Consider the following 14,568-nt stretch of genomic DNA (forward strand, 5'->3'; position numbering starts at 1 on the left):
TTGATATGAAGTACAAGGGGTACTTCAAACCCAATACAAGAGGATAGTTTTCTATGTACTTAGTTGCTTCTTGCTTTTTATTTTTTCTTAATCTTCACTCTCAAGCGGCTTATTTGGCAGAGGCTAGAAGTTTGATTCACCAGAATTGAGAAATTGTCTTCAAGCACGTTCCCAAATCTCTTAACTAGTCGGCTGATGCATTAGTCAAAATGGGGTTAAGGGAGAGGGAGGAGTCGAAAACTTAGTCTTCTTCTCCTATTGAGATTCTCCCTTTGTTGGAGAATGGGTAGTCTTTGTTGAGTCGTTTTATGTTTGTTGTCTTTTTCATTTCCATTATATCGAAAAAAAATATCTTCCTCTTGTAACTAAAAAAATGACTGTAAAAATCATAGGTGCGAGTATTTATCAAATAAAAAGTTGTTATTACTTATTAGTATTTTTATTGAAGTGACACCCTAATTTGTAAAACACTTGATGCAAGATTTATATCTAGTCAATTGGATACTCTTATACTCATATATGTATATTAATTTTTCTTTAATTCATTTAAGCATTATTCATTGGAAGGAAAAAGAAAAGTTAGGCATTCTTCCATTTAATAATTAATATAAAGATTTAATATCACTTTCCGATATGTAGCTTTTGTTTCCCGCCACTGTTTGTTATCTTTATTGGCACTTGACCTTCCTTTATTATTTATTGTACCGACAGTGACACCGGAGTGATAAACAAACTTATAACTCACAAATCACAATGCACATACATATATTCATTCATTTATTTATTTAGGTCTAAGTTTAAAACTCACTCCCACCCCATTTTCCCTCAAGTCTCATCGTCATCATCTGATAAAGCCTGGATTGAACAGCATGACTGCACTGTTTGTTTGAATTTGTTAAACAATCAATTCAATGGATGGTGATGTTGTCTATAGTTGGGGCAAATTAAATCAAATGTTTTAGAATGAGTTTGTGTACACGTTTCCGGTTCACGTTTTCTCTCATGGGATAATTTTAATTCTCTGTTTGGTTCACAGTAGGGAGGAAGGAAGGATTGTTGGTGATATATTAAACTTCTTTTCATTTTTCATTAGAAGAACCAGAGGCGGCAGAAATCGAACTCTGGACTACTTAGCTACAGAGGCTTTAATACCATATTAAGCAATTAATTATCTCAAAAATTTAAGCTCGTAAGAGTAATATGAATGATTTTATATTGTACGGAATAATAAATAAGTTTCGATATTCCTTTTTTTTTTGGTCAAATATTACGAACACACGTTTATCCGTCTGGGCTTTCTGTTTTTTTGGTCCGTGGGCTTTTTTCGTTTAAAAAGCCCAAGAAAAAAATCTTATCTCACTGAAAAAATGAGAAACGAGAACTAACTACTCGTTGATTCGGAAGAGGGAAAATGTTGATTCGGCGGTTGCCTTGGACGGCGGCGCCACCAGTTCGGTTACACTTCGGTGGAGTCTGCGTTCCCATTCGAACCTCTTCCTTCTCATCCTCTTGCTCCACCTCCAGCTCAAGCGTTCATCTTCCTCAACACTCTGAAAAACCTGTAATTCTATCTCACTTTCATTCCATGCCTAGGCTAGGTTTAACTCAATTCGATTTCTCGCATTACTCACTGAGTTTGATTGTTTTCTTCACTTCAACTTGCAGGAGAATGAAACAGATAATCGTCGCCTGCATACTTTGAAGCCCGGTCTTTATCTTGTAGGAACACCGATTGGGAATCTCGAAGATATCACCCTCAGGTACTGAATATCTGAGTTTTTCTCCTATTTTCCTCATGATTGGTTTTACTTTAGCGTAATTTTGTTCCTGGTTATTGCACAGGGCTATCCGGGTACTGAGTTCAGCAGATGTGATACTCTCAGAAGACACGAGGCACTCTGGGAAGCTGCTTCATCACTACAATATCAAAACACCCCTTGTAAGCTTCTTCCTTTTCTCCCCATCTTCTTCAATGTTCTGTTGGATTCGTTATACCAGTTAGTTAAGTTAGGGATTGTTTGATACCATTCTGGCATTCTCAGTTTCTGAATTTAAAAGCTATCTTAGAAAAAAAAATTGATCAAGATGTTTTATAAATTTGAATGAAATGTGACTTGAAAAATAGTAAAAACAGAAAACTTATCAGGAGTTTGCTTTTAGAAACTGAAAAATAAGAAAAAACAGTTCATATCAAAAGAGTTTTTCTCTTTTTTCTGATTTTAAAAACTAAAAACTGCTTTACAAAACAGTAATTGTTAATCATACGTGCCCTTAGACTCTCTGTAGCACCTATTTTCGACGTGTGATTGCCTTCCGTTCCGCTGTACCTTTTCTGATACTCTTCTCTAGATCTTCAGATGAGTTACCACAAGTTCAATGAATCACAAAGGGAACAGGTTGTGCTGAAGAGGTTGAAGCAGGGTGAGATTGTGGCACTTATAAGTGATGCTGGAACACCTGGCATTAGTGATCCTGGTACAGAATTGGTAAGTTTGCTGCTGCTGTGCTTATTTATCCTTGTCAGTGTTTCTATCTGTTTCTTAACTGTGTGCGTGGTGATATTTATGCAGGCCAAATTATGTGTTAGTGAAAATGTCCCTGTTATTCCAATCCCAGGACCTTGTGCTTTGGTTTCAGCTCTTTCTGCCTCTGGTTTACCCACTGATGAATTTACATTTGGTAATTAACTGGCTTTGTTTGGTTATCATCAGATATTTTGTCATTTATGGTATTTTTGGGACCTAATAAAACATGATTGCCATGGCATATATTTTTCTAGTTGGTTTTCTTCCAAAACACGCGGGAACAAGAAGAAAAAAGCTCACGGTTTCGGCTGATCAAACCACAACACAAATATTTTATGTTCCGCCTCACAAGCTTTCTCAGTTTCTTGAGGAGGGTTCTTCTGTTTTTGGTGATACAAGGTACTGAAACTTTGCCTATTGTGAAGCCATGACTTGCATTGCTTAGTTTGACAAACAAAAGTACAAGGTTCTTGTCAACCTATTCCTCTAATCAATATCCTTCAGTTGGATCCATTGGTTTATTTTGTGATATATTCTATATTTATCTTAGGTATTCTGCACTGTAACCTGTTTATTCATTTCATCATTCAATCTCACCATGAGTTATGATTTATCTTATGTATTAATGCTACAAAACAGAATAAACTAGCATCAGTGATACTTATTTTAGCTAGTTCACTAGTTTTTGTCCCCCCAGTTTTGCTGGGGTACCCGTACAACCATTTACTTTTTCTTCCAAACTTCCCTTTGGGCAATAAATAATAACAAAGAAGGACTATAGAGTCATGGCTTTGTGATGAAATGTCAAGTCATTGATTGGTTAACTCTTCAATTCAATGATGTTGCAGGCGATGTGTTATTGCTCGAGAAATTACTAAGTTACATGAAGAGGTAATTTTACCATTTATCCCTAAGAAGTCAGTATTCAGCCGTCTAAAACTTGGCACAATTGCTTTCAACTGACACAATAGATATTGCTCCTGTAGTTTTGGCGTGGCACTCTTTGTGAAGCCAAGGAAGTATTTTCTATTCGTCAGCCAAAGGGAGAACTAACCATATTGATTGAAGGCCAAGCAAATTCTAAAGTTGAACCTCCATCAGATATTCAACTTGAAAGTGAACTAAGAGAATTAATTGCAAGTGGCGAGAGTCTTTCCACGGTAATGACTACCTTTTATTTGAACGCATTCAAATTTAGTTTATCTTGAAGCTTGATATAAATGAAAATTTGAATTTTGGATAAGCTTTTTCATTATTCTATTGCAATTTTTGATTATTATTGCAATTTTTGGATTATTATATGATAATTTTTCAATTTTTTCTTTCTATTTCTATATAATGACACCAAAGATAGAGGAATATGTTTGTGGATTTGAACATTTACAGTTCAAACTTCAAAGCAGCTTTGCAAAAATGATCATATTACTTACTAGTTATTAAGTTAATATCAATATGATGGAGAAATAGTCATTTTGAATTGAAGATGGTCCTTAATTTTTCTTTTCCCATATACGTGGTGCTGCCTCCTCATGTTTGGAAAAAGAAAAATCTTCCTCTGTTATCTTGACTATTCCATTTTCATTCGTAATGCATTCCACATTTCACATGATCTAGATCTCTTGTTTCATTTTTCTTCCCTTAGAATTGAATTTTGATTTTCTTGAAAATTATCTTAAAAGTATCATATTTATCTCGCAGTTGATTGACTAATTTTTATTCATAGGTAGCAAATAGCATTTCATTGTCCCCAATGTTAACATTTAATTTAATTACAGTGTAATTTCAGTGCTTTTGTTTGTTAATTTCAACTGCTGGTGTGCATTTAGGCTGTCAAATTGGTTACTGGTAGAACATCAGTGAGTAGAAAAGCTGTATATTCACTTGCACTGAGTAAATTTGGGAAGCAACTTGAAGTGGAAGATGATTCAAATTAATGCAGATTTCCTGTTGGCAAGTTTGATATGACTGCTGGTGTTTCATCCATGCCAACTGTTGTTCGAGTTATCATTCTCTTAAAGCATAAAGCAGTCTATAATTATCAGCGATCGGCACCGTTTAGCTGTCTCTGTTGCTCAATGGCGATGAGCGTCCACCTAGAGGAATTACCTACCACTGCTGATAATTTTAGCAATGGTTGGGTTGGTGCACGAGAGTCCACATTGGTGCCCCTGCTCCTCAGGGTTCAGGTCTATTGGACACTCAAACAATTGGACAGCGAAACTAATCATAGATTGTTTACTCTGAGCAAGATAACAAGGAATGCACTTTTGGGTCGTACTGGTGAGGAAATCACAAGGCTGTTTTACTTATTTGCCTTTTTATCTATTCTGCTTCTACAAGTGATCTGTTTAGTGGTGAACCTCTGTTTTATAACTTCAATTTGGCTGCATAACCTGTCTTGATTGAGTTCAAACTGCATAGTGCATTATGCTGATGTCTAATGTGATAATGAATCTAGTAATTGATTTGGATACCCTTTGGTACCAATGCAAACATACGCTAACACTTCGACTTAAAAAGGGATGGTGACTCTATATATTAAGAAAAAAAAGCACTTTTACTCTAAGCTCACCTTGTATTCAAACACAGATTTAGTGAATATCTTTGGTCTGACAATCCACAGCCAAATAGAACTATGCTACATCTCTTAATATCCCTTCATCCCAAGTCAATCTCTTGTCTGCCCCTGAAAGTTTCTAAGCTTGTTATATACTTAGATCAACTCAAGTGGGGCTGTTAGCTGAAGATAATGTAAAATATTTCAATCATCCCCAGTTGCTTTCCCCTATGTGATAGGAATTGGGTTCAGTTCTTGATTTTCCCAATGCATGGGTATGTTTGAATTGGGTAGTTTGAATGGAAAAGAAAGGGAGGGTAAAATTTTGAATTCCAATATATATTTTCTGATATGATAATGCTTTAAAAGAAATATAATGATAGAGTATATGTATAATGTTTCAATCTTTTATTTATTTTAGTAAATATTAAATAACTGTTTTAATTTTTGTTAGAAATTGTTCTTCATTAGGATTGTGGCCAAAATAGTATAATCAAGATTATGGTTCTGTATTAACACACATGAAAAGAAAATACACACCATTACTTATGATTTGTGCTATGTTATACATAACAGTTATAAAGCAGTAACAGCAGCAAAAAAAATTCAACTTTGAACAACTGTAATGCGAAGCTACAAATCAAAATCACATGGAGAAATAAAATAGTCGATATTATATGAAATTTACACGGTGTGGTACAGCCTGGTTTCCATTCAGAGCTGTTATTCCTGCTGGTTCCTTGTAGCTAGAAGAGTGATAGACAGACAGCTCTGATGTGTCTAGAAGAATTTATATGTACAATGATTTTGGATGAATAATAAAAGTTAAAAGCCCAAAAGTTCATTATTTTTCAAAATTTGGAACCACAGAAGATGGCAAGCATCTATAGAAGTGAAACCTGAAACCAGAGTAGTGAAACCAGAAACAGCTGCTTGGTTGTGAACAAGACAATAACCAAATCAGACAGACGGTCGGGATCACGGGCGCTGCACTGGAACATCTCATGTGCATTAGCTCCATCCACGCCCCAATAAAGACCCCACGTCCCCACCACTCTGTAACATCAACTCCAAACTAATTGGGTAAAATTACTAGTGAGTGTCTGAATTTTCATTTCATTACATTCATCTAAAATTACTTTCATTTCAATCCTAGTGAAATTTGAATTTTCATTGAAAGTGTTTTTGAAAACACATTTTGCTTACCTTGCTTCCTATATGACAATAACCCCAACTCCATCCCACTAATCTCAGCTAGCAACTCCTCAACCACTCTTGCACCTGGACTATACCCTCCTTTTTTTTTGATCAAGACTATACCCTCCTTGTAATGCTGTGATCCTCCTCATTGTTTTCTAATCATGATGGTACAATACAAATACAGTTTATTGTTTAGGCCCATCTAGTGTATGTTTGAATACACTTGCACGAGTGTTGACAGGTGTCAACACTCACTTCACCGTAAAAAGTGAACATAGTTCTTCTTATGAATGATGATGTATGCGTTTATATTAACGGCAAGCTGATTTTAGAAATTATACTTGTATCTTCCTCACATGTATGATTATGAGGCTCCAAGAGGGGAATAGAACTGAATTATTTTATGTGTTTCCATTGTTGTCCTTCCAAATCTGAATTTGCTGTTTTGCTACATATCATATCATCTGTATATGGCTCATCAAATTGAAATATTTGCTGGCCTGTGGCTAAGATTCTGCGGGGGTCGAATTGCATCTTCAAGGCCTGGAAATGGGTCCACTTATCCCCAAAGTGGTCCATCCACTCCTGCTGTGTTGTGTAATGGGGCATGTACTGTTTCACCTTGATCTCTGAATCTTGGCAGAATCTTAGAATCTGACGGTTCTGCTTAGTCAGGTACTCCAGTGCCTCTGTATCCAAGGCTGATCTCAGAAACGCTACCAGGTAAAACATCTCCTCTTCTGGCGTCACTGCCGAGCTCCGATGGTCCCACCTAACACACCAAAATCACACCACCACGACCATCACGCAATATCATGTTTTGGATTTTTCTTTTCATGCATGATGCATGCAATGATCAATGCATGGATACTAGTTGCCTAGTTGATAGCACTTAAAATGAAAAGTTAGCAATTATATATGATTTATTTATGCACTTTGGTCCCTGATTAAGATTATCTCATTTCATTAGTCATTTTCCATGTCTTGCCAATCAAATTGTGTCATGTGAACTATAAAAAAAGGCTTAAACATGTAATTTATAAACTTCCGACATGTTTGAGCTTTTTTTTTATTATTCACATGACACAATTTGATTGACGGAAATAGACACTAATTGGAGAGGTTGGTGGTTGGGTGCACATAAGGCGGTTTCTATGGAACTAGGTTAGCAAGATGACATCCCTACTGTTTGAGGAGTGGGGGTCCCTATGGAAGATCTTCTGACAGCAGAATCTTCCCAGTTGGATGATCATGGTCATGGCCATCAGTTTTTGTTTGTTTCCTGTCTACACAAAAAGCGTGGCATTCCTAGCTGGTTCTGATGCAGATTTTCATCTGCTGTGTGTTCTTGCTGGCTACAACCCTCGTGCACTACATGCAAGCAAATTGCTTTGCATGGTTATTGCTCTTTCCATTTCCACTTGGGGTAACCATTCTTTAGTTAAATTAAGCTATAGCCTATAGGCTAATTTTTAATTGAATTAGTTTTTTTTTCTCATATTTTCCTGACTGTCTTTTAATATGTGAGGTCATGGAGTGTTTGTATTATCAATATTCTATATATGAGTAGGACATGCATACGATAAGTGAAGCAAATGGCATGAATCATGCATGCACTTACTTGTGTTTGTTCATAGGGTATATGAGGATAGGCCCACTTGTGCTATTTCCCAGAATGCCCTTGAACACACCCTTGTCAAAGTCTTTAATCCTTGATTTTGGAACAAAAAGGTTGAGCCATGGATGTGGGACGTCCCACAAACCCTTGGATCTGAGCTTTAGCTCTGCTTTATGGACACGATCCAGAAAATCGACATAAGGCACGTCCGTAGTGAACACTGATGTTTGTATAAAATCTAACTTTTTCAATAGAGCCTCTATTTCCTGCATCATTCTAAAAAACCTCAAAACATGTCTTTATCAACGTTGTAAATGCAAATAATAAAGTAGTATACTAAAGTGGAGAATATACGCAATGTACAGTCACATGTAAATAAAATAGCCATAAATGAAAAAAAAAAGGCTGTTAGGTAACTAACTACTAAGGTAGCCGCTGCTTTTGTCGGGATGAACCCCATTATTTTAACTAGTTCTCTTTGGCAAGAATAAGAGAAAGTTCTAATTAATTAAGAGAATAATCTGATGTGTTTCCGGCGCACTTTAAACTAAAACCCCAAATAAATTATTGTAAGATTGATGCATAGATTACACAAGATCTTCCACATGATTTCTTTGGTATGTTTTAAGATAAATATGTTATACAATTACTAAATCACTTGGCATCATGCAATGTCCTTTAGCTAAAACATAACAATACTAAATTAGATTAGCAAAAAGACAAGAAATATTATCATTAAATTAATGCATCAAGACAATCATTTGTCGTAGTGCACCAACTTGTTGTAACAATTGAAAGCCAATTCAAGTCACTTGCTACAATTGGGTATCAATTATCACGTACCTCATCAATAGAATCTGCGTTTCCTTGGTGGTAATCTTTGGTAATCTCCAAGCAGTACAAAACATCTCCATGAGCATTAAGGGAAGTGATTTTAACAGGGTTACTAGGTGAAAAGAAGGAGGATCTCCAATTATTGATGAGTCCTTCATCCACTATTACAAAACCCTCAACGTAATCGAATCTCTGGCTTGCATGTTTCCCTTGCAGAGAGATGAGAAACTCCTGGTCCTTACAGAAGGTTGAAAAATTGGAGTACAGCACCCGTATCCAACGAACCTGTTCAACAGTGGTGACGTCTAATTAAATACATCAGATTTACAGTGACCAAACCATACACTTGATGACTTGAAAATGACCCTTTTTAGGTTTTGTCGCTGATGGTGAAGAAAGATTTCCAACAAAAGCAGTATCATGTGCCCCACCAATCAACTAATGGAAGCCATATTCTTGAACCGACTTTTACTAATATCATAAAAAAAAATTATGTATACATTTTCTTAAAACAAATTGTAAAATATAAATATATATTAGTTAGAGGAGAGTGATACTAGTACAGTAGTACATACTCTGTGAGGAGCTGGTTGGAGAGCAATTCTAGCCCTGGTGATGATTCCAAATTGTCCTAGACCACCAAGAACGCCATGGAACAGCTCTGAGTTACCATCTTCAGAACACGTCAACACCTCACCCTTTCCTGTTACACCACAAGTACGAAATAACAATATTAACAACGCTATGTAAAGACAAATATCGGTGAGTTTGATTTGTACTGGCTGATCAATGCCATCATCGCATGCAAAACGAGTGGGGCATTATCATTTTTAATTAGCAATCTTTCGGTGAACTAATTAGTTAGCATATATCAATGCTATTTTTATTTTTATAAAATTAACAAATAGCTAGGCAGCGAACAATCACAACATTAAAAACATTTGATGTAATTTAAAATGATGAAAACTACAAAAAGTAAATAAAGATCCGCCATAAAAAAGATAAAAAATAAAAAAACTGTTTCTGATTATCATAATTTTATCTGTGTGGTTTGTCATCCTTGTTTCCAAATATGCATTTGCGCATAATTAAGAGATATTAATCCATGTTGAGAAATAAAGAAGCTAAGAAATCAAAAACTAAGCAAATTGAGATAAATGGCCATTTGGTTGCAAAATTATGGTGTCACACAATTCAAATCACAGTGACTCATGAAACTATATTTTGTAGCTAGCTAGGTAGCTTTATCTCAAAAGTGATTATGAGTTTCCTCAGTTCAGAGTCAATTAAACACCTTGTAAATCTCGTGCAAATTATCCAAAGTGAATGAATGGAAGAATGTTCAGTAAATTTAATAAATGAATTTGGAAGGATTGGCTTACCTGTAACAACATCGAGTTCAAGAACATTGGAGATTTGAGGGCCGTAATTGAAGGTTTGTCCACTAATACCCGCGTTAGACAGAGTTCCACCCACAGACAAATACAAGTAATCAGTCCAAGACATTGGTGCCAATCCATGCTCAAGTGTTGCCCTCAGCACCTCTATCCACAACTCCCCTCCCCACACATCCACATACTTTCCCTTCTCTGACACTAGCGGCGGAGGAGGACCACCACCATCACCACCGTGACCCTTCACCATTTCAATCACCACCCCTCTCCTCCCCCTACTTCTCTCTTTCATCAGCGCTTGCCCGTTAATGGAATGCCCGTGCCCTCTCGCCGACACTGTGAACCCACCGTCATACGCCGCCTTAACCACCTGAGCCACGTCCTCCGCTGACACCGGGTGCACCACCGCTAACGGGGGCTCCCCTTTGCTCAGCATCCCGAAGTCCACCGAAGCCGCTTCCACCTCCGACGTGTCAACGCTCAGCTGACCGGCCAGTTCCACGTGGAGGAGCTCTGTCGGGACCACCGTCAACCCAACCGTCACAATCAAACGGCACATAGCGAGTGCCAACAGAAGAAACGTGTCTACAGCCATTGAATCTTTGATTCAAGAATAGAATATTAACAGAAAAAGTAACCCTACGTGTGTGTGTTGCATGTGATGGTGGTGTGGAAGCTATAGAAGAGAAGAGAAGAAAATCTTGGAGTAGAGTTGTGTGGTTTAACGTAAGCAGGATTTCACTTTAAAGATTTTCTACGCAACAACGTGCAGCAGAAAGATCAAGATTCTTGCTGTGTCCTCTCACTGATCACTTTCTTTAGAAAGAAAAAGAAAAATCTCTACATGCAAAGGAATCTATCTATAATCTATATAGCAAGCCAAGGGTAATCTTATCTGTGTGACCTAGCTAGTAGTATATCCAGGAAGGACGGGTATCTCCAAAAGAAAAAAAAAAGAAAGAAGGGTGTGACATGAAAGTTAGAAGCTGCGTGTGAGTTGTGAATCTTGTGTGATCAATGCGACTCTGGCTCACTACTGCGTGCCTAGGATTTAAGACACATTCTCACTATTTATAGCAATGAAAATACTATACGAATAGGGATCATAAAAAATGGATAAGAGGAGGTAAGCTTAACACATTAAATAAAATTGATATCAATCAATAGTGAAAAAAATAGGGTTAACTATCAGATTGGTCCCTGTCTTTGTGTCGCCGTCTGAGGTAAGTCCCTCCCCGAAAAATTTATTGTATTTGGTCCTCGTGTTTGAAAAACTTTTGGAGCAGGTCCTCGCCGGAGGGCGGAGCTCCGGCGAGTGCTTAAATGGCATGCTGACTGGGTTAATGAAGCTGATGTGGAATTAAAAATAATAATAAAAAATAAAAATAAAATACACATCATAAATTTTAATTTAATTAACAAAATAAAAACTAATTAACAAATCTAACCCAAAAATTAATTAACAAAATCAATTTTCCCCCAATTAACCTCAAATCATCTTCATCAAAACCAAATCTAGCTCATCTTCATCAAAACCAAACTCATGTTCATCTGCAGACCCAAATCAGAAATTTTCCCCAAATCACACCCATGTTCATCAAAACCAGAAATTTTCATCAAATCCCTACCATACCCAAATCCCCACCAGACCCATTTTTCCCAAATTCGTACCAAACCTAGAAATTGCACCTGCAGGCAAGCAGTGAAGCAACCCACCTTCTCACAAGTCACCCAAAACTCAACGTAGCCATAGCGATCCACACAACCACCGCACCGCCATGTCCCTCGACCTCCGCACAACCCAGCCTCACCCAACCTCAACCCTCACCCACCTGCAACCTCACCCTCAAACCCTCACCCACAAACTGCAAACCCCAAACCCCAACCCGCAACCTCACCGCCAAACCCCAACCTACATCATCACCTTCACCAGCAATCGGAACCAAGACCAAAACCCCAACCCCCACCCCAACCGAAATACCCACCACAATCTGTTTGGATATGAGTTATGAGAGAAGGAGAAGAAGTAAAACATGGAGGCCAGACCCAGAAGTACCCAGAACATGGATCGGCAACCAAGGATCAAACAACCACCTTCAAACCACCAAGGAGAAGAAGAAAAGCAAGGAAGCAAGATCCAGAAGAACCCAAACCAAACAACCACTTGGTGTTGCTGTGAATCGAAGGCCGAGAAAGAGGTTGAGGCCTCTGTCACGGTGCTAAGAGGAAGAGGAGAGGTTGAGGGTTCATCACTTCTCTTCAACTTGCTCAATCTTCTCTTTCGATTGGCTTTCAATTTGGCTCAATCTCCTTTATTATTTTTGAATCTATACGCAGATGTAGGTTCTTCTTTCAACTAATTTTTTCTCTTTATTGTCATATGGTGTGTTGCTTTTGGCCATGTTTCTGTTCAGATTTCTGAGGATTTGATTTGATTATAATAAACCCTTTGAATGGGAAAAGATGTGTAAAGATGTGGGTTGTAGAACATGGATCTGTGTAACAATGAAGAAGAAGAATCAAAGATGATGTTTTGACAGAATTGAAATCAGGATTAGGAGAATTGGGGTTTTTAATTTTCTACTTAATAAGTTTAATTTTAATTAATTAATTTGGGTAATTTGGATTTTTAATTTTATTAATTTAATTTAATTTTATGATGTGTAATTTATTTTATTATTATTTTTAATTCCACATCAGCTTCATTAACCCAGTCAGCATGCCATTTAAACACTCGCCGGAGCTCCGCCCTCCGGCGAGGACCTGCTCCAAAAGTTTTTCAAACACGAGGACCAAATACAATAAATTTTCCGGGGAGGGACTTACCTCAGACGGCGACACAAAGACAGGGATCAATCTGATAGTTAACCCAAAAAAATAATATTAAATTTTCAAGGGAGGGAAAGGAAAGTTTTTCTTATGGGGAGTGACTGCCCCCCTTAATCCCTAACTTGTCCAGCTAAGTGCATGTTCGTATATATATTTTTTTTAAATGTATTCAAATATATTGAATCTAAGCGGGCACAGAGGCCAAAATGTCGGAACGAACAAAAGCATCTAGACCCGGCGGCCCCTCCCCTATCCAAACCAAAAAAGAGGAAGCACCTCGGGCTAAGAAGTCCGCGACACTATTGCCGGAACGACGAACAAAAGAAACATCCATGTTTGTAAAAGAAAACAAAAGTGAACGACAATCAGAAATAATAAGATCCAAGTAGGATTGCCCTCGGCTACGACGACGCCACCACTGGAACAGCTGCAGGGAGTCTGTTTCAAAACAAACGGTACGAAATCCAAGGTTAATAGCTAACTGCATCGCCCACCGGAGGCCAAGAGCCTCGGATAAACCTGCAGATTGCATCATGACTGGAGCTAAAGTCGCTGCCGTAAGAACCTCACCCTCCTCATCTCTGTCCACCATGCCAAAACCTGCAACGGACCTGCGCACGGAGGCATCAAAATTGATTTTAATCCATCCTAGAGCTGGCCTCCTCCATGTCGAGCTACCAACCACCGCTGAGCGCTGTACAGCTGCAGATCGAGGCAATGATTGGAGCGCTGCCACCCTCTCCATCACCCGCGGAATCTAGAACTCTTGGTCCTCAAACACCCGAGCGTTCCTTGCTTCCCACACAGCATACACAGCCGTAAAAACTCGCTCCACCACCGCTGAATCCATGCCCTGAATGAAACCCGAAAGTAGCTCATGAAAATCCCCCCACCGTCCACATGAAAACCCAAAGCAATTATTAGTTGAATGGTTAATTGGTAATCTTAATTTTTGTATTTTATTGAGTTGAAGTACCATTTATACTTCTATTTAATATTAAGATTCTTTGACCTTCTAAAAAATACAGTTTAATAAACTAATAATTATTTATAAAAATAAGAATTAATAAAATTTGAAATTCACTTATCTTAGTCATGCTAAAATTACTTACATGGATAATTTAGAAACCTAATTAATTAATTTTTTCAATACAATTTTAAGCAGAAACATTAATACATTTGTTGAAGCTAGCTTAAAACATTATTTAAAGAGAATCAAACCTCACACAACACACTTGAGTAACTTTTATTTCAATAATGATATATTCACAGTTCATTTTTAATACAATTTACTTTCACATATTTTTATTTGTATCTTTTTCCTCTTATCATCTATCATATTTTATACTTTATTTCACTTATTTTTTCTTTTCTTTCTATCTTTCTTATTTTTCCACCTCTTTCCACCTCAAAGAGAGGTGTCAAGAGAACATTATTCCTTTTATTTACTTTTGTGTAACATTTATTTGCACATGTATCCAAACGACCAGACATATTTTGATGAGAAGGTTTGGTGGGGTCCAGGTATGGATACGGAGGATCTGTGTCACAATGGAAGGATGGGTCACGTGGGTGCTGAGACCGGGAATTGGACGATTGTGCCAAATGCCA

General features: G+C 37.5%; 2 protein-coding genes across 3 annotated transcripts; one reads left to right on the forward strand and one right to left on the reverse strand.

Annotated features, from left to right (window-relative positions):
• The first annotated feature begins 1,364 nt into the window (after positions 1-1,364).
• Positions 1,365-4,625, forward strand: LOC130727770 (uncharacterized). 2 transcript variants are annotated; one of them, XM_057579013.1, is made up of 9 exons: positions 1,365-1,561; positions 1,666-1,760; positions 1,843-1,939; positions 2,358-2,486; positions 2,571-2,679; positions 2,780-2,924; positions 3,374-3,416; positions 3,512-3,685; positions 4,465-4,625. In XM_057579013.1, the coding sequence occupies exons 1-9, from the start codon at positions 1,412-1,414 to the stop codon at positions 4,483-4,485; spliced, it is 963 nt and encodes a 320-aa protein (XP_057434996.1). In that variant the 5' UTR covers positions 1,365-1,411; the 3' UTR covers positions 4,486-4,625. The 2 variants fall into 2 exon arrangements, with proteins under 2 accessions (XP_057434996.1, XP_057434995.1); XM_057579012.1 differs by having other exon boundaries at positions 1,367-1,561; positions 4,352-4,607.
• A 1,108-nt stretch (positions 4,626-5,733) lies between these two features.
• On the reverse strand, positions 5,734-11,244 carry LOC130727769 (cytokinin dehydrogenase 5). The gene is made up of 5 exons (XM_057579011.1): positions 10,117-11,244; positions 9,310-9,437; positions 8,744-9,019; positions 7,904-8,166; positions 5,734-7,054 (listed from the first exon to the last, which is right to left on the reverse strand). The coding sequence occupies exons 1-5, from the start codon at positions 10,721-10,723 to the stop codon at positions 6,679-6,681; spliced, it is 1,650 nt and encodes a 549-aa protein (XP_057434994.1). The 5' UTR covers positions 10,724-11,244; the 3' UTR covers positions 5,734-6,678.
• Between the last annotated feature and the right edge of the window lie 3,324 nt (positions 11,245-14,568).

This window comes from Lotus japonicus, chromosome 1 (genome assembly GCF_012489685.1).
Source record: "Lotus japonicus ecotype B-129 chromosome 1, LjGifu_v1.2".
NCBI lineage: Eukaryota > Viridiplantae > Streptophyta > Magnoliopsida > Fabales > Fabaceae > Lotus > Lotus japonicus.

Excerpts from the sequence above, each read along its gene's own strand:
- LOC130727770 (XM_057579012.1), top strand. The coding sequence starts at position 1,412 with ATGTTGATTCGGCGGTTGCCTTGGACGGCGGCGCCACCAGTTCGGTTA. Across the intron at positions 1,940-2,357 it reads ACAATATCAAAACACCCCTT|ATGAGTTACCACAAGTTCAA; the intron begins GTAAGCTTCTTC and ends CTAGATCTTCAG. Across the intron at positions 2,487-2,570 it reads GTGATCCTGGTACAGAATTG|GCCAAATTATGTGTTAGTGA; the intron begins GTAAGTTTGCTG and ends ATATTTATGCAG.
- LOC130727769 (XM_057579011.1), bottom strand. The coding sequence starts at position 10,723 with ATGGCTGTAGACACGTTTCTTCTGTTGGCACTCGCTATGTGCCGTTTG. Across the intron at positions 9,020-9,309 it reads TCCAACCAGCTCCTCACAGA|GTTCGTTGGATACGGGTGCT; the intron begins GTATGTACTACT and ends ACTGTTGAACAG. Across the intron at positions 7,055-7,903 it reads TACCCTATGAACAAACACAA|GTGGGACCATCGGAGCTCGG; the intron begins GTAAGTGCATGC and ends TTGGTGTGTTAG.